Genomic DNA, 25,791 nt, shown 5'->3' with positions numbered 1-25,791 from the left:
AGGGTTCAAAATCGCACAGGTAGCCTACATGAGTGGAGCAGAATCCCCATTCCATTACAGAGGCAAACAGGGATGGCAAAGAAGATGACAGGTGTTGGAGCTAGTGCATTCACAAGCACTCTCCCTCTTCACTGGAGGGATTTAGAACTCCAGCACATGGCTCTTCCCTGAGGGATGATCATGCCTTGTGACTGGGCACGCAAAAAACTGCCAGCGACTCTCAACAGTCTTAGGTATCATGGTTCACTGGCAGTGCCTTAATCAAATTGCAAGTAACGGCCCAGTTACATCCAGCTCTAGGTGACATCCATTGGAATCAATGGGATTTGGCCATGCATAATTAGGCACAGGTTGCTCTCTAATGAGGGATCACTTATATTCCGTATGTGTTGAGATGCCAACTGAATACTAGGTTTGTGCCTGGAACCACACAGTTAGGTGAGCAAACCCTGCTGCCACAAAGTGGGTTTTCGTATGGAAAATTTGCAGGGCAGATGCAGTCGGTAGAAGGTGAATTGGCTGCTTTCCTCCTGCAACTCCCCCTCCAGGTTCCAGACCTAGATTTGCATTGCAACAATGCAACTTGGTGCGTTGTATGCAATTCTGGCCAATGTGTGGACTCATACGCAGATGGACTCACACAGAAATAAGGAGACTTAGGATGGGATGCAGCAAAGTAGCCCTACCAGCATAAAGGCTGCTCCAGAACTTCTGCTTGTGCATATTCCCTTGGCAGAAGCCCCAGAACAACCCATGGAGGAAGGAAAGTGGGATTGTTCCATCTGGCAAGCTGAACTGCTCGCACAGACACAACATTCATAGCAGTGCAATGCTGAATTCCACTCTTAGTCTGCAATGCTATATATAGTTGCTTGGGCATAAGTCTTGTTGAACTCAATGGGACTAACTTCTGAGTGGACTTAATAAGACTGTGCTGTGAGAAAATACTCAAAGGGGGTGGGGAGATCCGATTTTGCTATGCATGCCTTCTTCCCAGCCTGTCTGGTTGATTCCATGCTCAGGACAACATTTCTGACATCTTCCTTCTATGCCATACTTCATTTTATTTCAGCATCTGTCCAACAGTTTTTCATTCGCCAGAGTGACTGATGCTTGCTATCACTAGACTATTTCTTATATACCAAGGGCTGACAGTTTGGTCCTCTGAGGGCTTCCCTGTAGTTTTAGAGTTACCTTCTGCTGGAAGGCATTTTGGAGGATTAATTTCCAGTTCTTTAATTTCCTCTCATTGGCCTCCAAAATGTTTATTCTCCTTTGTCATTCTGTTATCTGTCTGCCTGTCATAATATTTCTGTATGGGCAGTGATGCAAATATATGATCTGCAGTATTCATATAAAGGAGCAGTTTATATGATCAGCAGAATTGTGATAAAACTTTGTCTCCTCCCTTGGGGTAGACCACTTCAGCCTTTGAGAAGGGCTATGTTCACCCGGGACACGGGTGGCGCTGTGGGTTAAACCACAGAGCCTAGGACTTGCCAATCAGAAGGTTGGTGGTTCGAATCCCCATGACGGGGTGAGCTCCCGTTGCTCGGTCCCTGCTCATGCCAACCTAGCAGTTCGAAAGCACGTCAAAGTGCAAGTAGATAAATAGGTACCGCTCCAGCGGGAAGGTAAACGGTGTTTCCGTGCACTGCTCTGGTTCGCCAGAAGCGGCTTAGTCATGCTGGCCACATGACCCGGAAGCTGTACGCCGGCTCCCTCGGCCAGTAAAGCGAGATGAGCGCCGCAACCCCAGAGTCGGCCACGACTGGACCTAATGGTCAGGGGTCCCTTTACCTATATGTTCTTTCCCCCTTCCAACCCCCAACCCCCCAACCTGTGCAGGAAAAAATAGCACATGAATAGGAAGGATAAGATGGTTTTGTTATTGGTGAGAAGCATTCAAACATGCAACCCACAGCTCTCAAACGCAAGCCCACGTAGTTGCAGTCCACATAAAGTGTTATCACTTGATTCTGCTGATTATATAAACTGGCCCTAATATTAACTCGTTTACTGAAGGGGTGGCTAAATTGTGCCCCTTCAGATTTTGTTGGACTACAACACTCTGGCTGGCTGGAATCGATGCAAGCTGGAATCCAACAGCATCGGCCGGGACACAGGTCAGCTATTCCTGCTAACCTAGAATAAATAAATGGACTCTGCCTGAGGTTTTAATGCACCAGTGAGCTTTTGCACAGTTTGTTTAGGGAGCTTCCCAAAGTTTGGTCCCTGTGGAGCAGCTTGGGGATTATAGATCTGCTTTGCTTCCCAAGGCTGGACACAGCCTCTTTAAATTTCCTGCCCAGCTCCTTCTGATCAGTCCTTCTGATCACGATTTGTATATGCAAAACAAAACAAAACAAATACGTGCAATGTTCAGGTAATTTAAAATTAGGGTATTTTCCTTCATGTAAATCATGGTGGGTGTTTGCTTCAAACAGGCAATAATTGTACTGATCTGTGGAAATCCTTATTAATGTTTTTGGGCGGGAGGGGTGGGGGGGGGTAAACACTAAGCCTATATACGTCATTTTGACACCTATACATAATGTAATCATTCTCTAAATTTTGTTAACTTAAGATGCCAAATAAGTCCTAATAACGGCGCAAGTATAACAATTTAAATCTCAAAATATGCAAGCAGATATTGCAGGAGACAGTTATGAACTGTGTTGGTATGTACAGATTTCCTAGCCTCTCTCTAGCACTATTCAAAACGTAGAAATATATTTAATAGAGATCCCTTAATGCTTAACAGTTTCTGTAGAATAGAAAATCTAGTGGGGGGGGGGGAGATTACTTACGTCGTTTGCAGCCGCATTTTTTTATCCTTTTGGGATCTGTGATGTCATCATGACAGGCCTTGCAGTAAAAAAATGCCCTAGAGAGGGAGGGAGAATGGAAAAACTGACACATTTCTTAATCCATACAAATGAAATTAGTCCCACATTTCCTCCTTGCTACAAGTGCCAAATTAATGAAACATGCCAGCACTAATTTCCTTTAATCTTTTGAAAGGTTTAGACATTTAAAAAAGGAAATGTTTGCTACAAGACAATTAATTTCAAACACAAGGCCGGGTGATTCAAGTTCGTGCTTCTTTTAATAAATTTAACTTGAAAATAATTGGGGGAACGGTTAATAAATATGACACGGTGGATCAGATCATCCAGCTTTCATCTTGGAAAGTAGCATCCAAAGTGACTTTATTATCCAAACACACAAGAGATGAAAACACTGTTCTTGGCAGGGGAATTGCTGGCTCAAAGCCCCCTGGTTTTTATTTTAATTTTATTTATTTATTTTTGAAAAAAGCAGACAGCTGAAGATATATAAGGCCATTTGTTCCACTTAGTTTCACATAGCTTAATGTTTTAGAGGAATTCAGATGCTGTCATGAAACAAATGCAGGACAATAGCAATTATTCTTGCAATTACAGTGCTTAGACAGACACCTCTGATGCTTTACGAATATTTGGCTTGGCTTAAGGACTCCTCTTAGGGACGCGGGTGGCGCTGTGGGTAAAACCACAGTGCCTAGGACTTGCCGATCGTATGGTCGGCGGTTCGAATCCCCGCGGCGGGGTGAGCTCCCGTCGTTCGGTCCTAGCTCCTGCACACCTAGCAGTTCGAAAGCACGCTTAAAGTGCAAGTAGATAAATAGGTACCGCTTTATAGCGGGAAGGTAAACGGCGTTTCCGTGTGCTGCGCTGGTGCTGGCTTGCCAGAGCAGCTTCGTCACGCTGGACACGTGACCCAGAAGCGTCTGCGGACGGCGCCGGATCCCGGCCTCTAGAGTGAGATGAGCGCACAACCCTAGAGTCTGTCAAGACTGGCCCGTACGGGCAGGGGTACCTTTACCTTTACTTAAGGACTCCTCTGTGAAAGGTACTTCTGCTCATACAAAGGGAGGGTCACTTATTTATCCCCGTGCACACACCTTATTGTAGGAAAGTATAAACAAGGAGGGGAGAACCGGCAACTTCCTGCTTGCAGTGGGGACTTCTGATCCAATATACTATTATTTATCAATGTATTTCTAAATTATATTGTGACAGATAGCCGGGGCTTGGGGCTAAATGAACTGCCTTTTTAAAAGGTTCTCCTCACCCATATACTTTGAGCATGTGGTGAGATCATGTTTTGAGGGTCTCTGATTTCTAAGACATAGTCCTACAACAGGCAAGGCTTTGTGGTTGCAGCAGCCTCTTTATGGAGATCTCTCCCAAGTGAGACCCATTAGGCCGGTTCCCTATACTCTTTAGGAGGTTGACAAAAGGTGTTCTTCTTCTGAAAGGCCCTTCAAGACTCATGTGGCTGGTGTCACCTGATAATACAGATTAGTCTTACGATGCAATGTTGGGGATGTTCAATGGGTATGCTGTTTTAGTGCTGATTTCAAAATCTTTAGGTTTTTTTATGTGAGTAAGCGTAAGCTGCCTTGAGGTCCACCTTGGGCCCATTTGTTGGGGCAGCGCTTGCTCCAGCTTACCTGGACAGGGCTAGGGTGAAGCAAAGTGACAATAAAATTGGGGGTGGGTGGGTGACAGGTGGCACCTGCACAGTCCTGCCTCACACCAGCCCCATTTGGATGTGGAGTTGATGCAGTGATGCTGGTGTCGGGAGCATGGTTCCACCACACCACATGGGTCACCACTGAGTTGGAACTACAGTATCTGTCTGTGGGCTTTTCAGAATCATCTGATTACCTGCCAGCAGAAACAGAACACTGGACTACATGGGCCTTTGGTCAGAACCGGCAAGGCCTTCTCTATCTTTTATCTGCACTGCTGAGGGTTTGCTCCATTCCTCACCAGATGAAGGAAATTTATGTGGGACTAGTTTCTGGAACACGCCTTGGACAGTTACCAGCACAGTTTACTAAGACAGTTTAAAGTTGCACCATATACCACATTGAAGAAGGAGGAGGAGGAGAAGGAGAAGGAGGAGAAGGAGGAGAAAAAGGAGGAGGAGAAGAAGATCTAGAGAACAACATAAAATCTGACAACGTATTACCTTTTTACTTCTTTGGCATCGCTTGCAATGAAGAATCCTAAAGTACCCTCTTGAATCTTCACATGGTTTCCAGGATTGATTAATATACTGTCCGACGAAACCAAACCAAACAAAAAACAAACAAAAGCCAAGAAGACAACATCATGAGGTCATGCTGCTTTTCAGTTGTAAAATCAAACTAATTACTTTATCTTTGTTCTGTGATAGGGGGCCCATTAGTTGAGAAAAATCAAAGTCAGAAACCTGGAAGCCACTTTTATTGAAGGTCTCGAATCTGACCAGGGCTCCAATCTAAAGCATATTTTAAATATACCTAAAATTCAAAGGATAAACAATGGCAATAATCATACAACTAACTCCCAACACTTGCATTAGGAGTTGTGTGTCTTAAATTAGGAGAGGAAAAGTCTATGGAGCCTCTCAGAAAAGCTTTGATTTTTTTGCTCTGCATTAAAGGCTGACAAAATCATAATGATTGATGTGAAAGGAAGTGATTCCCAAGGAAAGAGTTGCTTGGAAAAGGCTCTATTTCTCAGGCATTTTACCTCTTCATGTCAATTTCTGTTGAAATAGGGACGTTATTAATGGGCCCCCTATCTCTATATATCACATTACTTACAGTACAATACACATATATACTCAAGGGGAATGGTACAAGACAACCAGTTACTGTAGCTAAAGAAAACATAAAATGAGTATAATGGTTAATAATTTCTCCATCCCAAAGCTCCTTTTCAATGTGTTGCCAATGGATAAAAATAAATTACTCATCCTTTTGGGGCGGGGGTGAAATCAGCTAGATCTGAAGAAAGATCTAATCACATTGTTCCTTGCTAACCTCTGTGAATTTCAGGTATCGTCATCAAAATGAATTATTTTGGGTTTCAGGCAGTAATCAGCATAAGTCTAAACAATGCCAGCTCAGGGGGTCTTGCAACTACATGAGGTTTGGTGGGATGTTGGGTAAATATAGAAGTCCATTTACCGAGTATGTAACTCATCATCATGTGTAGGTATATAAACATTTGGAAAGCCAAATCAATGTTTAATTTTATCTCACTTTCAACATCAGCTTAGAAATATGGAGCCAGAGTAAACGTCTCTTCACTGCAGGACAGCACAGAGAACTGACTTACTAGCTGAATACACACAGGTTGTGGTAACTTACCACTTGATAAATGGTCATGTCTTTTTAGTGTGAAATATATTGTAGGAATAACTGGTTCTTTGTGTTAAAGGATGCTAAGTGGTGGCTTTAGCATATTATTAACACTAAAGACTGGATGAATTTCTCTGGTGTTGCATCCTAATATCCTGATGAGCATGGGTGTTCATGAATCCCCCTTCTGATCCGCCCCAAATCCCACCCATGAGAAACCAGGTTCTCTTATTCCAATGCAAAGTTCACTAGGAATGTATTTGGTGATGGCAGGGGGTGGGGTCAGGAGGCCCCCAGCATTAACTTTTGCATAAACAGAAGCAGAGAGCTTGGGTATTAATATAACACTGTTGTGTTAACACCAGTAATCATTTTTCTCTTAAGTTTTTTTCTGTATTCAGGAGAACAGCTTGTTCTGTGAAGTATCAGGCAATCCCAAATTCTTCTAGGGCAGAACATAGGCAATGGGTAAGATATTATTATTATTATTATTATTATTATTATTATTATTATTATTATTATTATTACTATTACTATCATCATCACTGTGACACTTTTGTGTTCCTTGAATAGCTGGTTCCCTTCAATAACTCCACTTCATCCATTTTAAGGAAAGTCTGTGAAACTTGCCCTATCAATAAACTGGACCATCTAAGCTATTTAGGACTCTATCCTTTGTTTGTGGCAAAGCCTCAGATTTTTCCAAGTAGTGTGAGAAGAGTGTTAATTCTTTTGCTTTGTCTGTGTTAGGTGAGAGGATAGTGGACATCCATGCAATACAACTTGGCAGAAAACCATGTTTTTAAAGGGATGAAGCTGATAGGACAGTTAAAGCACATACATATGAACACATGGCACAAACAGTGCAGGTCACAAAGGGTACAGTTTCCTGGCATTGTCCTGTCAGAGTTGTTGTCCCCCACCCTCAAGAAATACTGATATAAATTGTATACTTGGAAAACCTTGAAGTATATGGAAGAGATTCCGTAGCACATTGGATCACTAGAAATAATTGGAGGTATCTAACTAGACAGTTCCACCTATGCAAGGACTTTTAGCTGTGAAATGGAGCCTTCCCACCTTCTCCTTTCCCTGCATAACCCCACCTCCGTCTTAAATCTGCTCTGGAGTGTTGTTGGAGTGGAAATCCAGAACATATTTGGGAGGGACGGCAGAGTTTCATTGTGCAGCTAAAAGTCATTGTGCCAGGAGTACTGATACCACCCAAAGTTGGGAAGCAGAGATTTAGTTTCGTATGTACTGCTATATCTGCAGTATCCAGTATCTGCACTGTCTTTTCTCTTTTCTAACCAGGACCGAACTGACTAATATAATTGACAAGTGAGGGAAGCACAGCCATCCAGCCTCTTCTCCTTCACTGATCAATACATGCAAGAGAAAGCCATGAAGGATGACATCATTGCTTCAGTCACATGCCAATCATATCAGTGCACTTGCACTAATTGGTCAGAATCCTGGAAGACAGGAAGAGGTTTAACTTCTTACAAAACAAATGAGTAGAATTAGAGTTGCCACTCAATTTCACCTGAAGCAAACATCAAATTTGGAAGTTCCCACTCGGGCAAAACATCCAAGAAATTTTGGGGGGACCAAAAGAGATTTTTACTTTATTTTGCTACTTATTTTTTACTATTTAAATAAGACAAGCAAAATGCCCCAGGTGTTTTTTCCACAAAGGAGAGGTCCTTTGTACTCAAACAGAAAACGTGAGTGCAGGTTGTTATATAAGCTTGTCTGTCACTTAGCAGTACTGGATATCCTGGTGGAGCTGGTAAAAAAACAAAAGTTGATTTAACTCAGGGATAGAGTTTGCCAAAAGTGAAATTCCAGAATGACTTTTGGAGGCTCTTGCCCAAGGTATTTCAAAGGAAGAATGAATTTTAAATGCAGCTAGAGAACTTTCTCTAGGAAAAGGCATTAAGCACAGTAGGAATGTCTCCAGTAGGTTTTTCCTGATAGCCTCACATTTAAAAGAGCTACAGATCCTTTTAAAAAGGAAAAAACATCTGAAAATTCAGGGGAAGGAGTCTTGAATATCCATAGTGAGTTATGGCCCCGCATGCAGACCTCTGCTATATTCAAGTATATGAGTGATTAACATTGACTACATTTGAATAAGTATTCATGAAGGGAGATGTTGTTGGGTTTTTTTAAAAAAGTCTATTGGAGATGATAAATTTACGTTGGATCCAAAGCAATACTAAAGTAGCTTACAAGGAGAGTTGACACTCAGTATATCTATTGTGAAAGCAAAGCTGGATGTGGAATTCTAAAATATGGGACTGAAGTTGAGAAATATCAATTCTTGATATTTTCACAATACACAGGCATGTCTTGAGCCAAAAAACCCCTAATATATCAATTTAGACAATTCTAGGCAGATATTAAAGCTCTCTAAAGAATCTTGCTATAAACCACAAATTTCTTAGGTATCATATTTTGGCAGATTCTTTTCAGTTTACAAAGCCTGATAATTCTTAGCAAAGTGAGGCTTACTATGGGCCTGCCTGATCCTTACTATTCCTGGCTTATTTGATCTCGTCTGATATGCACTGGATTATGGAGAAAGCTAGAGAGTTCCAGAAAAAAACATCTACTTCTGCTTCATTGACTACACAAAAGCCTTTGTGTCGACCACAGCAAACTATGGCAAGTTCTTAAAGAAATGGGAGTGCCTGATCACCTCATCTGTCTCCTGAGAAATCTCTATGTGGGACAAGAAGCTACAGTTAGAACTGGATATGGAACAACTGATTGGTTCAAAATTGGGAAAGGAGTATGACAAGGCTATTGTCTCCCTGCTTATTTAACTTATATGCAGAATTCATCATGCGAAAGGCTGGGCTGGATGAATCCCAAGCCGGAATTAAGATCGCTGGAAGAAATATCAACAATCTCAGATATGCAGATGACACAACCTTGATGGCAGAAAGTGAGGGGGAATTAAAGAACCTTTTAATGAGGGTGAAAAAGGAGAGCACAAAATATGGTCTGAAGCTCAACAAAAAAACTAAGATCATGGCCACTGGTCCCATCACCTCCTGGCAAATAGAAGGGGATGAAATGGAAGCAGTGAGAGATTTTACTTTCTTGGGCTCCATGATCACTGCAGATGGTGACAGCAGTCACAAAATTAAAAGATGCCTGCTTCTTGGGAGAAAAGCAATGACAAACCTAGACAGCATCTTAAAAAGCAGAGACATCACCTTGCCAACAAAGGTCTGTATGGTTAAAGCTATGGTTTTCTGTGATGTATGGAAGTGAGAGCTGGACCATAAAGAAGGATGATCGCCGAAGAATTTATGCTTTTGAATTATGGTGCTGGAGGAGACTCTTGAGAGTCCCACGGCTGCAAGAAGATCAACGTATCCATTCTGAAGGAAATCAGCCCTGAGTGCTCACTGGAAGGACAGATCCTGAAGCTGAGGCTCCAATACTTTGGCCACCTCAGGAGAAGAGAAGACTCCCTGGAAAAGACCCTGATGTTGGGAAAGATGGAGGGCACAAGGAGAAGGGGACGGTGGAGGACGAGATGGTTGGACAGTGTTCTCAAAGCTACCAACAAGAGTTTGACCAAACTGTGGGAGGCAGTGGAAGACAGGAGTGCCTGGCGTGCTCTGGTCCATGGGGTCACGAAGAGTCGGACACAACTAAACAACAACAATATGGAGAGGTTATCAATGGCTCTCCAAGAGAAAAGAAGAACCCTTATTCCAGATAAGATTGCATGGTTCGTTGGGGGTTCTGCAGGTCCAGATTAGGGTGTTCACCCTGTTTTGGTTGGAGTTTGCACTTTCCTTTAAGAATCAGCTTCATAGTTTGGAGGTCTGGAGAATCATGAGTCTGTTAGCATGGTTGGATACTCAGTATTTTTACCAGCGTAAACTTGTTCACCAACAGGTCTAAGCATGGTCATTTATGTTCTAATAGCATCCAGGTTATATTACTGTAACATGCTCTATGAAAGCCCGCTTTTAATAAATATTAATAATAATAATAATAATAAATTTATGCCCTGCCCATCTGACTGGGTTGTCCCAGCCACTCAGGGTGGCTTCCAACAAATATAAAAGCGTAATAAAATATCAAACATTAAAAACTTCCTTATACAGGACTCCCTTCATATGTCTTCTAAAAGTTGTATAATTATTTATCTCCTTGAAATCTGATTGGAGGGTGTTCCACAAGGTAGGCACCACGATAGCAAAGGCTGCCTGGTTCCCTGTAACTTCACTTCTCACAGTGAGCTAGATATGTGTCCAGGCTGAACAATGGGAGTGGACACGCTCCTTCAGGTATACAGGGCTGAGGTTCTTGTACATCTGAACAGGAGGGCACTCAGAAGTGCTCCGATACATCAACTGGACTGGAGCATTTTGTCCGAGCAAAGTGATAAAGCGCATATTACTTTGGTGTTATATCATCTCCACTAGTTGCCATTTTTTTGCTGAGCCTAATTCAAAGCGTTAGTCAGAATCTTTAAGACTTTAAATGGTCTGGGACAGAGATACCCACTTATATGTACCTAGCCAAATACTTAGGTCAACCTTGGAGGCCCTTCTCTCCATTCTTCTACCATGCTGTAAGCAATTATAATGAACAGGCTTTTTCAGTCACCTTGTCAGACTTGTGGAACATCCTCATCTGCTTGCCCCATTGTCGCTGGGCCTTCTTTTTTAGAACATTTGGCAGAAGGTGTGTTCTAGAAGGTGTGGCCCACTAACATCTGACAGGCATGACGTTGGTTACCCCTGGACTAAAGCAACTGTATCTATGTGTAATCAGAAGAAGCGCCCATTTTGTCTACTGAGATTTATTGCCAATTATGTGTGTATAAGCCTTAGAAAGTGTGATCCTATGCATGCCTTCTCAGACATAAGCCCTGATTAGCTCAATTGAACATACTACCAGGTCTGTTGCATAGGATTTATGCCTAAGTGTATATACTGGAAGTGGGCAGGAAACTGATCGAGAACTTGGAAAATGTTAAATACTGAAACATCTGCTCAGTCTTTACCTCAGACTATTCAAATTTGAAACTATATATTAGGTTCTAAATCTGCTGCTGACAAATGCAGCTTCCCACGAAATATAAAACCACCAATATCAATTTGGCACCGAAGAGCAGGAAAGCTAAGAGTGTGTAGCCCTGAATGGTGCCAGGACAAGAGACCACAGGGAGTCCCAAGTAAGATTCTCAAGTTTTCTAGAGCAAGATCATATGTATCATTAAAAAAAAGAGTGTTGGGGAAAGCAATTCCTGCCAAACTTCTGGATATCAGACAGCTAGTAGTAGTAGTAGTAGTAGTAGTAGTAGTAGTAGTAGTAAATGTATTTGCATCAAGAGTTGGCATCTCCAGCTAAAGACCAACTCCTGGCTCCATGTCAGTAGAAAATGTCTAGTACGCCCAAATGCACACCAAGACACACAATTCCTGTGTGCATATATTCTGAGCTCTTGTATAGAACAGCGAGCAAACTTTTGATGGGATGGGTAACCAAAAAAAAAGTACAAGTAACTTCCATTATAAGGTAGATGTGCTGTACCATTCCCCAGGCAATTTAAGATCACAACAAAATATATTATTCACCATCATATTGCAATTGCTGTATTTAATTTAATAAACATGGGATGTTCTTGATTAGGTTTATCACAAAGTCAAAACACAGCTGCTATTGGTTGTCTTTTTAAGTATTTGTTGGTCCATGGGCTGTGCCTATTGGTCCATGATAAGGTCTGCTTGTAATGTGGCAAACAGCTCCTTAAACTGTGGTCCTTAAAGCAATTAGGAATTATAGGTGTGCTTTTGTTTTCGTTTTTACCCTTACCCTCACGGTTTTTTGCAGAACGGTGTGGGAGGCATGCACACACATCTCTTTGGGGAGCTGTGTGTCTCCCACCTACTGCTTCTTTCTTTGGGGCTTCTCTGACTAATTTTAATACAGATTCCACATCTTTATATATACATGGGGGGGATTCACTGTAGACACTGTAGAGAATGCAGACAACAAGGCAGCTCCATAAAATTACAGAATACGGAAGCTCCATTAACACCAAAGCAGACAATCGCAAGAGTTGCTCCCAGGGAGTTAAAGTCCTTGCTAAGAATGTCAACTGCCAATAGACTACATCACCTGCTCCTTTAGCAAGAATGTGTTTCAAGTAAAACGGTGTCAAACACAATGTGTTCTCAAACATTCAAATTGTTCATGGTCATTAATTGGGTTAGCCACATAATGCGAACAAATGAACGTTAAGGCAGTACGAAGCTGTTCTATTCTGGGAGCAAGTCGGTGCACTTTTTAAACCACACACACTTTTCTCACACTGCCAAGCATGCCTTTACCACGAGGTTAACATTACTGGTAAACAAGAAGCCATATTAAGAGGTGCAACAACTGCAGATCCTTGAAGATGCCAAGTGTTGCAGTAACTTCTCTGCAGTTGGATCATATGAATAATGCCAAACTGACAGGAAGCCACCTCTCTTTTTCGCATATCTACTCCAAATCCACAGGATATAAGAACTAAAAAGAAAGACTGTTACAAACAACACAGAATTATGTAACGAAAACAGGAGCTGGAGGGAGAGGAAGGGAAGAAGGAGGAAGAAGAACAACTAAGGTTGGGGTATGCAGTGCAAGAAGCAATGAAAATATGTCAAGGTTGAGGAGGTCCCAGTGGGCACCCTCGGAAGTGCAGGCTAGTGAAGCAATAGAGAAGTAAAAGGGATTTGGTAGTTCATGCCTTACTTATTTCAGATCCAAAACAGCAGGATGGCATGTAAGCTCGAGATGGGGCACTGAATATCGGCCCACAAAAGTAGTATGCAAAACATGCCAGTGCAAAGTGTGGAGAAATTAGCCAACTCATTCAAAGGTCCCAGTAAATGGCCTCTCCCATGTTGGTATGAATATGAACATGTAGGACAAAGAGCCAACCACTGTGCATGGATAAAACAAAATAGTTGTTTCTCTGTGTGACGCCGTGTTCTCAATTAACCCGACTGAATGTTATACATCCCAAACTTTAAAATGTAAACAAAAAGAAAAATCAACACATTTGTACTTTGTTAATGGAAGGTGAAACTTTAGGACATGGAAATAATACTGTGTGTACAACAGGGATGCTGAAGGAGGACTCAAGGGATCTCTCAGCAAAGGTGTGAATACGACAAAGACAATGGGGCAGTGCAGAGGTTAATAGACAGGGAGCAGACACTGTGGCAACATAAGGGAAGTACATAAAACAGGGGGTGGGGAGAGTACGGAACAGGAGAGGCAGTTCTCCTACTGTAATAATCATAGGCACCTCTGGCATCTTAATATAGAAGCCTGGAATCAAAATTTCATTTGTATATATACCCACATGTGTGCATGTATATATATAGATATAGGTATATTCCTGCAAAGAAGTTAATGCGAGAGTCACAAGAACCAACGAAGAAACAAACTGTTGCTATAAAGTTCTCTCTCCTCTTTGAAACTGTGGGGGGGGGGCTCATATATAGAGATACATATATATATATATGTATGCACACTTGGACGTGTATATACATATATTTACGTGTATATATATGGAGAGAAAGATAGACAAAGGTGTTATCTTCCTGTACTCTTGGCAAGGGGTTAGTCCTGAAGTTAGGAGGAGTGAAGGTAGGGCTGAGGTTGGAAGGAAAGGTAACGAAGAGGGCATACCGCTTTCGGCTTCTGCAAACGACAAGAAAAAAAATGCAAATCAAACACTTTGGTAAGAAATCAACTGACACCAAAACAAAGGCAAAAAAACCCTTTTATTTCAAGTCCTCCACAGGCTGCAACATGTTTTGCACTTCTTTTTTCAATGAAAAAAAGGTTTTTCTGCTGAGAATGAGGACAAAATGGAGAGACAGGGAGAAAGTTCAACGGAGGAGTAAACATGGGGTGTATGAGAGAAGGGTGTTGATTCTCTTTCCATTCTTACTTTCTTTTGCAAAAAAAGAGGAAAAGTGTTTGGGGTGGGGGAGACACTGTCAAAGTTGTATTTGAGGAAGGAAACAGTGTTTTTAGTAGGGTACTGAAATATCTAGTTGCTTGATTAACTTTCCCTCTGCAGGGCTCTTAGATTAGATGTTTCAGTTCTGCGTTGGGTTGCAAATGATGGTGTCCTTGAGCCTCAAGGAAGACAAGAAGCAAACTGAACCCATCCACTTGGGAAGCTCAGCAATGTGGGTCCAACTGAGCTAAACTGAAGAGTCACCTGGAAGCCCCCTTTTCAATCAAATACTAACACTCATCCCTAAATGTATACTCCTGCAATCAAGTTCCACTGAATTAAGCTTGTGAGATACCAGAAGGTGACACACTCTGGTCCAGAAGCACAATACTAGTGACTGTGGTGGGACTGGGAGCAGGGGGAGAATCAATATGTATACCACAGATAATGATTCTATTATTATTACTCAGCTGATAAATGTTAGAGTATGCCAAGGCATTGGTCACCAGAGAGCTGGTTTAATGGTTCACACAACTGGCCATAAATTATTGTTGGCATTTCCTAGGCTACTAACTAGAATGGGAAAAGAAGCTTCGCCATGGGCTGGGAATGCCTGCTGCTGCTGCAGCCACCTCCAATGTATGTTTTGGGAACTTTGGGGCAGGAGAAACTGGGGGTATAGCCTGCTCCTTTCAGGCTGTGCCATCCTCAGTTCCATTCACCCAAACTCAGGATGCTCACCTATGCAAGAATTCCCTGCTAAAATTCTCACAAAACTCCCTTAAAGACAAGCTTAAAAGATCAATGAAATGCCCAAATCCTTGGGTATACCTTCAGGTAGCTCTTTGTACCCTAGCCTTAATTTCCAAGAGGATGCTCTTGATAGGTATTTTTTTTGTCTTTTGTGATGAAATATTTGTTCCAGTTTCCTTTGAAAATCATGAAAACCACTCTGGTTAACTCAAAAGAAGAGAGTGCCCAGTGTGTTACTAAAGAAAGGATGTGGGAAATGTACATTTGATGCAAATGTTAGTAAATGGCAACAAAGGAAATTACTGTGAATATTCAGAGCAGGAATTATTGAATGATGTGCGAAGTAATGTATGACAGCAATTGTTGAGAATGTGGTATTGGATATTGTAGCAGCTGGGGTGGCAGGGCAGAGGCATTGTCCTGTCACCTGGACAGGACAGGACAGGAACAGAGATGTGCAGGTTCTCCAGCAGAAGCGTCAGATTGACTCTGCTGGTGCACCCACACAGCACCAACTTCATCACCGCATTGTGCAGGAAAGCTGCAGCAATGCCATTATTGGGAGGGAAGCCACAGTCAGCTCGACTACTAATGAACAACTCTGTTCAAAATCAGGCATAGACTTTATGTTTGCAAATACATCGTGGGGCTTCTCAATGGCAATATTTATTTTGAAACTGGAACAACTTTCAAGTTTGTGAATTTTTGAAAATGGGATCCCTTTGAAATAAACAGAGATTAGTATTTGACAACATAAAACAAACATCTGGGATCACACACACCCTTTCTACATATCACTTGTCGGGAGAGTGTTACAGGAGATACGTAGGACCAAACGTGCATGTTTTTGCTCCAAACATTAGTATAACAAAGAGTGCTGAATCTGTGTTTTCAGAGAGTACTTAGGTCACCAAAAAGCAAAACTGATAAGACACCAAGTAGGAGATCAATAATTCCTGGGTGGGTGGGTGTGTTGTCCCTTTAAAATGCCAAGGAAGTGTGACAAATTTTGGATCGTTCCTTTCCAATGAATGACTGGCCTAGGTTCACCCTGAACCTAGGAGAGGTTGGTGCACAGGTGAAATAACAAGGAGCGCAATAAATTTCCACTGTAAAACCTTATCAGAAAGCACAGTTTAGTTCAACTGGTAAGCTGTCTTTATCAGACCTAATCAGGGCTGTTTAGAAAACCGAACTCCCTTACTTTGCACTCATCTTTAGCTTTATGAATGTTTGAAAGGTCACCTTCCATTCACATTCATTTCCAACAAGTGCGGCAAACACATTCTCATAGTTTCAGTCCTGCTCTTTCCTTCCTTCTGTGTTGCCCTCATCTTTATTTGTTTACATTGCTGTAAGCAATGTGGAAACCCATGATTTTACCAATCCCAACACTACACCTGACATGATTATACCACAATCTTTTGTATACAATATATTGTGGGTTAAGACAGGTGAGCTTTCCATAGCGTCCCCCCCCCCCCGCTTAACTAGGAAATTATTCAAATTCCAAGGGGGATAACTTAGGTAATTTTTCCTGGGGCTTGGGGTGTGTGGAAATGCTGCAGTTGTCCATGTGGGGACAGCTTTTGGTTACCACCCTCTGATTTCACCCCTGCAACTCATAAAACTGGCCCTATGAAAGGTAGTGGAGCAACCTAGCTCCATTATGTATTTATTCAATCATTCTATCTGTATGCCTCTTCTCCACATAAATGTGCTCACAGTGGCAGGGGAGCAACTTTTAAGAGGTGTGTGCAGCCTTTGGAGACCAACACACCCATAATCCTTGTCTGGTAAAGGCTTTGCTTAGGCTGTAAACAGCATTTGCCAGTCAGGAAAGCTGGCAATTCTTCTCCCATCTGGATATCACTTCGAGCAGAGAAAGAATCAAGGGGTCTTAAAAGCTTGCCTCTCATTTGAGGTGGGCTTCTATAAGCCCTTGATGTTCTTCTCTCAGCCTGGCTTGGAAGAAACTCATTGGCATCTACAGTCCCCCATGGACAGTGGTATTGAAAAGCCTTATGGGCAAGTAAGGCAAGAGGACTGCGAAGGTGAAGATGGAAAAAACGAAGCTGAGCCAATGGAACAAATGATCACTGGATAGCATTAAGAAACAAATGTTTGGCAAGCTCCCCCTCGGCCTCAATAATCTGTTTAACTGTGTCGGAAGAGACACTTTCAAAGTGAATTATACAATAGCTAGCATGGAGCTACATGTAATCTTTACAATAAATTATTTTCACTGATAACTATACACACATCTATAGTAGCTGTGTATTTACAAGGACTAATCGGAACCATCTGTAGAATTAGTTCAAAGAAAAGAACCTTTTGCAATACTGATAAACACTGACAAACACCGCAAACCAAAACAAAAAAACAAAGTTGATGCAATTATATGTACGATTGCATCGAGATTGGGGTTCTTTTTTGCAGCATTTTATGCAGGGGTAGAAAAACTGATCCCTCCAGATGTTGTGGATTACAGCATGGCCAATGGTGAGGGATGATGGGAACTGTAGTTCAGTAACACCTGAAGGGTTGCTACCCTTGGTTCCTAAATATGCAGTGCATTTGGGGCGGGGGGAAAGAGAGAGAGAGAGAGCGCGCGTTTAGCAACAGAAATTAAATCACTGTTCCTTTCAACCATCCTCATGGGAGTCTCAGTCAGAAGAGAGATGGTGCAGCCATTTGGTTGGGTTATGTGAGCTGGTGCAGCGATGCCACAATGAGTGAGATTTGGAATGTTTCCATAGGTATAAAGATCCATTCAAGGGAAGGAAGGAAGAAATATAAGCGGGGCAAGTTATCAAAGGTGCCTTAGGAAAATGGTTTTGTCGACAATGACTTACCTGCTTTCCCGTTGTTCCGACTTGTACTCTATGGCTATCATTAAGAGCTTTAGCTTCGCAAACACCAGCCTGCCAGAAGGAAGGAAGGAAAACAGTCACCCTATCATGGGTAAAAATGAACACTTCTTCATTACAAACGTTACCAAGACACAATTTCAGCTGGAAGTAAAAGGTGACAGCACTGTTGAGGCTAAACCTGCGTTGGGTAAGCAAAACAGCGTTGTGCCAAACACTAAGTGGTCAGTGCATGTTCTTATTTCCAAGGGAAGATTATTCCACATGGCTGATACAAGCACAATTTAGTTCAGGGGTAGCAAACTTGGTTCCTTTAGATGAGACTGTACTTCAGCTCCTGCTAGTCCCAGTCAGTGGTGAGGGATGATGGAAGCTTTAGTCCAGCATCACCTGGAGAGTGCCATATTGGTTACCCTTGCTCTACATAATGCATAAGCAACAATCTTCATGTTGTTTCAAGCTGATTTCATATATATGAGACCAACCATTTTCCATGCAGCCAGCTTTAGAAAACAATGTTTCAAAGTTAGGGGAACACAATGAAGGGGGGTTACATAAATGAAAAAAGCCCGTTTTTTTACATCCTCTTCTGCAGCTTACTATCCTAACGGCAGCTGCAATAGGGACCTTCTTGAAGGTAGGAACCAACAATAGCAAACATATTGATTCTAATAAATGCTTTTCACCATGTAAGTACTATGGCAAGATTCACAAAAAGTAAAAAAAGACGAAGACATTACTCTTTCCTTTTTTTTTGAAATGCTAACATTTTATTAATGACAGCAGTATGAACACAGAGGACCAACTGTTTCCACCTACCTAGAGAGAAATAAATTATTCTAATTTATAGTTCTATTTGGGGGGCTATTGAACTTACCACTCACATAAAATAGATTTGAAACATTCTGTATACCTAGTTCACTAAAATATGAATGTATCATTCCCCACCCCAACACCTGCAATTATCATGGAACACACAGATATAAACATGGACTGGTATCGGTATTTTGCAAACTTCAATGCTTATAGAAAATAGAAGGCTACTAGAAAAAGAAAAGGCTAGTCACCCCTTTCTGTGCACTATTCCACCTACAGTGCACAGATTAGGAAAATTGTGAAAAGGAAACAACACACAGAATCCAACCATTCCTGCCACCACAATAGCATTAAAACTCCACTTTAGCATGTGGCAGTAGAAAGAAGTTCCCATAAAAAACAACACCACACACCTTTCACTAATTTGACACCAAAGGGGAAAATATCCAAAGTGATGCAATGTCATGAACTGGCAGGACGATAGAGAGGAGGAAGAAGATCCTGGCAAGGGGCGTAGGACACAAGCTGAGGATGGGGAAGCAGAAGGTGGTGTAGGAAGTACTCACAGAGTAACAGGCGATGGCGAGGGGATGGGGGTCAGGGCATAGGAACCCGAGCAGCAGGACCCATCACCAGAGCCAGAGGGGCCCCTGGCTCCATGAAAAAAAGCAGGCTCTGTTGCAAAGGAAGCAGCAGAAGGGACACTTTAGGAGGCTGAGGCAGGCGAGGGCTCACAGCCCAGCTCATTAGCTGGCCAGGTGGGGTTCATTAACTCTGTGAGGAGGTGTGTGATTCCTCAAGCCTGAGTAGGCTCAGAACAGGTGAGGGTCACATGCCTCATCAAGCTCAGGTGCTACAATCAAAAAAGGGAAGCAAAACTGAAGTGCTGTTTTTGGGGGGGAGGGGGACTATGTTTGTGCAGGACTGACCTCCAGCTACCCTGACCCCTGGGTCAGCTGACCTTTGTGGTCCCTTCCAATCCTATGAACCTACAAAATATTAATTTACAGCACATGGATATTAGCTCAGCTAAGTAAGTACCCCCCCACACACACTTTTTACACTTGGTGGCTAGAATTAAGGATTGGTGCTGGTGTATAAAGGGATCAATCCTTTCAGATGCCAGTGGGGGCAGGGAGGATACTGGAACTAGGGAGTGAATTTCCAATCAACCAATTTGAACAGGGGTGGTGGACTGAACTTTGGCCTTGAAACAATTTTTCAAATTGTACTATCAAAATTTTAATCAATGGTTCCTTGCACTCACTTTTAATAATTCCTGAGTCGTGCCACCCCAATGGTGAATTGGTACCAGTTGTGTTGAGTAAGCGTGTTGTTGTTTTTTGACACAATCTATACGTCAATAGTTTGAAAATAGAATGATGTCCCACAGAATGATGGCGCATCTCAAAGGAGAGAGTTCTCAGACGATGGAACTGCATGATCTGGGGTATTATAATACATATTTTGTGGTGCTGGGTGAAATAAACCATTTAGGCTATTCACACAGCTTTTTGTTGAATAAGGAACTGGGAACCAACTTCAGTATCATTTATTCATTTTTTTAAAGACAATGATGACTTCATGGTTACCACCTATATTCCAACTACTGAGGTACAGATCTTATAAAATAGAAGAAGAAGATGATGATGAAGAAGAAGAAGAAGAAGAAGAAAAATCACATTCAACCTCATTAAGCACACTTGGAACCCATTTTGGTCCTGGCTCATGTTCTCTAAGGAAAGGAAAATAATGTTTCCAAGTTGTAAGAAATAAAAAATATTTCACATTGCAATGTTAAACATCTCCTTTTAATTTTGTGTTTAATATCAACATGAAACTGCTCTGAGAAATTGTCTGGAGATTTGGTGAGAAGTGCTATCGGTAAGCTCTGTTCTGTTACTCCTTTTCTCCCCTGTTTCTCCTTTTCAATGGAGCCAGATGAGACAAAGGAAGCGCTCAGCAGGTGCCTTATATCAGTGAAAAGACTAGATATGGGTGAATGAATTAAAACTCAAGCCAGATATGATGGAGATGTTCATTGTGGGAGGCCCAGTTGGTATGGGATTTGGCAGTGCCCCTTATTGGGACATTACACACACACACCCCAAAAAATACCGCAGGCAGAGCATGTGGTCTGGGTATGCTGCAAGTCCCAGTACTTATCTTGGGTTCACAGGTAATGACAGTAGCCCAAAAGTGCCTTTTCTCAGTATAAATTGGTTTTTTAATTATGACAACCCATACAGGAAGTTAGTAAGAGTAACTTCAAGCTCAAGAACTTTAATGCACTCTATATTCTACTATGAGAAAATTCAATTGGTTCAAAATAGCCAGGGGTTAGTAACAGGTCTTTTTCTTGCCAATTCCACCCCCACCCAGTACAATTAGGAATGGTATTAGGAATGGGTGATTGCCTTTCTACTAATTGCAAAAGATCTCAGAGTTTTCATGGTGTTCTGTTTGAACATTCAAATAATTACTGTGAAGTGGCTACCACTGCTATCTCCTGCTCCTCTGCTTGCCTTAAGATAAAATATGAACCTTGCAAGGGAGGTGGTGGAGGCGACAGCAGTGGAGGCGGGCTTTCCCAAAGGCACATGGAACACAGTATTTTTCCACCACAGACTCAGATTTGACTGCAAATCCCAGGATTACTAATGGGGAAATTTAGCCCGTGTGCCATTTATTGTAGGAACAGGTGCACGTATAGTCATACATGACCCCAGTGGGAATAATGTCTATGGCAGAACCCAGTGACACCTCTCATTTCTTCTCTCTCTCTCTCTGCATCGTGAAAGGGTTAGGAGGAAGCACTGGCAGAGGCAACAGTAGCAGGTAAAGCCCTCATTGGTTCTGCTTCCTCCATTGCTAATCCTAACTAAAAATCAGTGTGACTACCCAAGAGACTGCTGAACCCTTCTGCATGCATGCATGTGCATGCATACACACACACACACACACACACTCAATCACACACACACACACACACACACACACTCAATCACTCACACACACACACACACACACACACACACACACACACACACTGTAAAACTCTCTGGACACCCTCTGCCAATGCCAAAACGATTTGATTGGCAGAGGAAAGGAGCAGGTTCCTTCTAATTCTATGATTCCATGAGTTTGGCTTTCTACATTAATTTTTGCTCCTACTCAGAGCCAATTTGCATGGTGGAAAACTGGCTGTGGCCATGCAACATTTTCAGGGGTTATGAAAAAATCTAGTTGTGCAATCTGCAAATCTATATCTGTAGGTAGACAGGCATTCATTCAGCTGAGCCCCGGCTGATTTCACCTCAAACAGTTTGCAGGTAGGCAGCGTGTGTGGCCCTGTGCAGCAGGCCTTTATTAGGGACCTAAATAACTGGAAATCACTGAAGCCCCAGGATGGTTCTGTGAAGAAGAACTGATAAGCAAAAGACTTGCAGCAAGTAGCAAATCATTTATCTGTATCATTTTGCCTTGTTAGTAGCCAGCCAAATGACGTCTCTGACTCTGTGTGTGGCAGCAACCTTTTATCAGATGCGCCAAACCATCAACAAAAACTCTGAAGTGATTCCAGTTCCCATTCCTAACCACCACTCAGAGCAGGAAACCGGAAGGGGTAAAATAATAATCAGACCTCCTTCTATTCGCTGCCCTCTCAATTCCAAGAAGATACCATAGATATCCCACTTGACTAAGTACAGTGGTACCCCGCAAGACGAATGCCTCGCAAGACGGAAAACCCGCAAGACGAAAGGGTTTTCTGTTTTGGAGGCGCTTCGCAAGACGAATTTCCCTATGGGCTTGCATCGCAAGACGAAAGCCCATAGGGAAATGCTGGCGGTCGGGAGCAAAGACTTTCCCCACAGCCGGCCTTCAGAAGAGGACCTCTTCTGAAGGCCGGCGGGGGCAAAAGTCTTTGCTCCCCCCCCGCCTGCCTTCCCCCCACCTGCCCCGGGCGATCTTAAAATGCTGGCGGGCGGGAGCGAAGCGTTCGCTGCCGACCCCCAGCATTTTAAAATCTCCAAGGGACAGCAGAGAAGTCTCTGTCCCGGGGAGGTTTTAAAATGCTGGGGGTCGGGAGCGTTCGCTGCCGACCCCCAGCATTTTAAAACGATGTTCCGAAGTGGGAAGGTGGGGCGGGAACATCTGCCCCAGCCGCCCCACTTCGGAACGATGTTCCGAAGGGGGGAGGGGGGCGGGAACAGCTGCCCCAGCCGCCCCACTTCGGAACGATGTTCCGAAGTGGGGGGGGGGTGGGGCGGGAACAGCTGCCCCAGCCGCCCCACTTCGGAACGATGTTCCGAAGGGGGGAGGTGGGGCGGGAACAGCTGCCCCAGCCGCCCCACTTCGGAACGATGTTCCGAAGGGGGGAGGTGGGGCGGGAACAGCTGCCCCAGCCGCCCCACTTCGGAACGATGTTCCGAAGGGGGGAGGTGGGGCGGGAACAGCTGCCCCATCCGCCCCACTTCGGAACGATGTTCCGAAGGGGGGAGGTGGGGCGGGAACAGCTGCCCCATCCGCCCCACTTCGGAACGATGTTCCGAAGGGGGGAGGTGGGGCGGGAACAGCTGCCCCATCCGCCCCACTTCGGAACGATGTTCCGAAGGGGGGAGGTGGGGCGGGAACAGCTGCCCCATCCGCCCCCTTCGGAACGCTGTTCCGAAGGGGGGAGGTGGGGCAGGAACAGCTGCCCCAGCCGCCCCACTTCGGAACGATGTTCCGAAGGGGGGAGGTGGGGCGGGAACAGCTGCCCCAGCCGCCCCACTTCGGAACGATGTTCCGAAGTGGGGGGGTGGGGCGGGAACAGCTGCCCCAGCCGCCCCACTTCGGAACGATGTTCCGAAGGGGGGAGGGGGGCGGGAACAGCTGCCCCAGCTGCCGGGCTTCGTAGCGCTGCTGCGAAGCCGGGCGGGGGGGGTGGGAACACCTTCTGAAGGCGGGCAGGGGGCGAAAGTCTTTGCTCCCCCCTGCCTGCCTTCCCAGGGGCTTTTAAATCGCCCCGGACAGCGGAGAAGTCCTCCGCTGTCCGGGGCGATTTTAAAATGCCGCCCGCCAGCATTTTAAGATCCCCCGGACAGCGGAGAAGTCCTCCGCTGTCCCAGGGTTTTTTAAAATGCTGGGGGTGGGAAGAAAAGCCCTTGTCCCCCCCCCAGCCTTCAGAAGAGGTCCGGGGACAGACTGTCCCCGGACCTGGCCTGAAGGTGGTTTCCCTAGGAACGCATTAATTGATTTTCAATGCATTCCTATGGGAAACCGTGCATCGCAAGACGAAAAACCCGCAAGACGAAGAGAATTGCGGAACGAATTAATTTCGTCTTGCGAGGCACCACTGTAAATGAAATATAATTAAGCTTTATAAACTGGAAGTAATTAATTCCAGCATGAGGTTGATGGAGAAGAACAAGACTTGAACAACAGGGATAACGTGATGGTCCTCAGTCTAAGACAGCTCTGAATAGGCACACATTTTTTTCCTTTATCTTGAGCTTCCTGGAAGCATTTACTATCCAGCCCCCTAGGAAAAAATATCTGCTTTATCCCAAATGATCAATGTTACATGATGCAACAGTGCCCTCAGAAACGATGCTTTTCTATGGCCAGGAAGAACCAGCTGCACAAGATCTACCAGTAGTATGTGTTACCAGTAGTATGTGTTAAAAGGATCTAGGGGTCTTAATTGACCATAAGCTTAGCATGAGTCAACAGTGTGATGCAGCAGTAAAAAAAAAAAGCTAATATTATTCTAGGCTGCATCAACAGATGTATAGAGTCCCGATCAAGGGAAGTGATAGTACTAACCTCTCTGTTCTCTCTTAGTCAGAGCACACCTGGAATACTGTGTCCAGTTCTGGGCACCACAATTTAAGGATACTGAAAAAGCTGGAATGTGTGCAGAGAAGGGCAACCAAGATTATCAAGGGTCTGCATCAAGCCATATGAGGAATGGTTGAGGGAGTTGTGTGTGTTTAGCCTGGAAAAGAGGAGACTTGGGCTGGGCGATATCAGCTTTTCAACATTGTGATGTATTACCAGCCACCTTGTGATATAGGGATACACTGTGATGCTGGAAAGTAGAGGGAGGAACAAGCTGCATCAGTCCATGTCCCTAAATAAAGTTCACAAAGAGAAGAGAAAAACTACAGTGTTTTAATCACTTTCATGTTTGGCCAGCTCAAACCTCTGAACTTCCCCCTACTTCTTTTTCACTTGGAGTTGCTCTGAATTGCAATTTACATGTTGGCCCTGATCTTTTCTTTGCTCGTCTTTTTTTTAAGGTTGAGACCTGTGAAAATCCCTCTGAGAACTGTGCTAGCTTAATCAGAACCCTTCCTTTCAAATTCCTCAGACTTTTTGCCTAAGAAACACACACGCACATTTTGCTTTGCATTTCTCTTCAGGCAACATTTTGGGTGGCAATTTAAGAACCGGATTATCAATCCCTATAAAAGAGCAATATCCATTACAAACTGTTTTAAAGCACGAAAGGCTATTTAAAGTGCTCCATCTCTGTATATTATATCAAAACAGCTGATTATAGGTGTGCCGCCATGTGACTAAACGATAAGTACAAGCAATTTATGTTTGTTTTCAAGAACCAAGTACAAGCACATTTTAATGTATTCTATGTTACCATGAAACAAAACACAAATTCCTTGCTGTAATGAAAATATTCATGCTCCAAGCTTGGTGATATACAGCACCACATCCTAATTGCCGCTGAGCTTTAATTAACCCGAAGTGAGGAATCATGTTATCATTAAAATGTTGGTTAAGTTTGAGTTACTGCCTCTCTTTAATTTAAATCAGAAAATAGATAATTAAGTTTCCAGATAATCAAATACTTCAGGAGCGTGCCAATGTTTTGGGGGTGCTCCTAAAATTCATTAAAGGCCTCTTTCTTTATCGATTCTACCTCAGCACTTGGTACAAATGATAGCCGTAGACTGAACACAGGCATAGCGTAGGAATGTTTTCAAGAACCATATGGAAGCACAGCTGCCTTGACAATGAAAAATGCTTTGAGCTTTTGCTCCCAGTGGGTTTGCTTCACGTGAACCATGCCCACTGGGGCATGATTAGCTGCACTGCAAAATGTTGCAAGAATCGTTTCAGATTTTATGTTTAGCAGGTGACATTTTCTGTTCAGATTCATATGAAGCCACGGG

General features: G+C 43.4%; 1 protein-coding gene across 15 annotated transcripts in view; it reads right to left on the bottom strand.

Moving 5' to 3' along the window:
* Positions 1-25,791, bottom strand: part of KCNMA1 (potassium calcium-activated channel subfamily M alpha 1) — a 566,228-nt gene that overhangs the window by 137,594 nt on the left and 402,843 nt on the right. For 10 of the 15 annotated variants that reach the window (XM_081191549.1, XM_081191547.1, XM_081191548.1 and 7 more), the window contains exons 16-19: positions 17,786-17,854; positions 13,901-13,912; positions 5,023-5,109; positions 2,811-2,887 (exon numbers count right to left, since the gene is read on the bottom strand). In XM_081191549.1, the coding sequence (XP_081047675.1) occupies positions 2,811-2,887; positions 5,023-5,109; positions 13,901-13,912; positions 17,786-17,854 (245 nt within the window). The remainder of the gene's footprint in view (positions 1-2,810; positions 2,888-5,022; positions 5,110-13,900; positions 13,913-17,785; positions 17,855-25,791) is intronic. The other 5 variants (XM_081191553.1, XM_081191555.1, XM_081191556.1 and 2 more) reach the window with 1 other exon arrangement.

The sequence above is a fragment of the Podarcis bocagei genome, assembly GCF_964188305.1.
Source record: "Podarcis bocagei genome assembly, chromosome: 4".
In the NCBI taxonomy this organism is placed as follows: domain Eukaryota; kingdom Metazoa; phylum Chordata; class Lepidosauria; order Squamata; family Lacertidae; genus Podarcis; species Podarcis bocagei.
The sequence above is the reverse complement of the archived record's forward strand: the minus strand, read 5'-3'. Positions and strand labels throughout refer to the sequence as shown.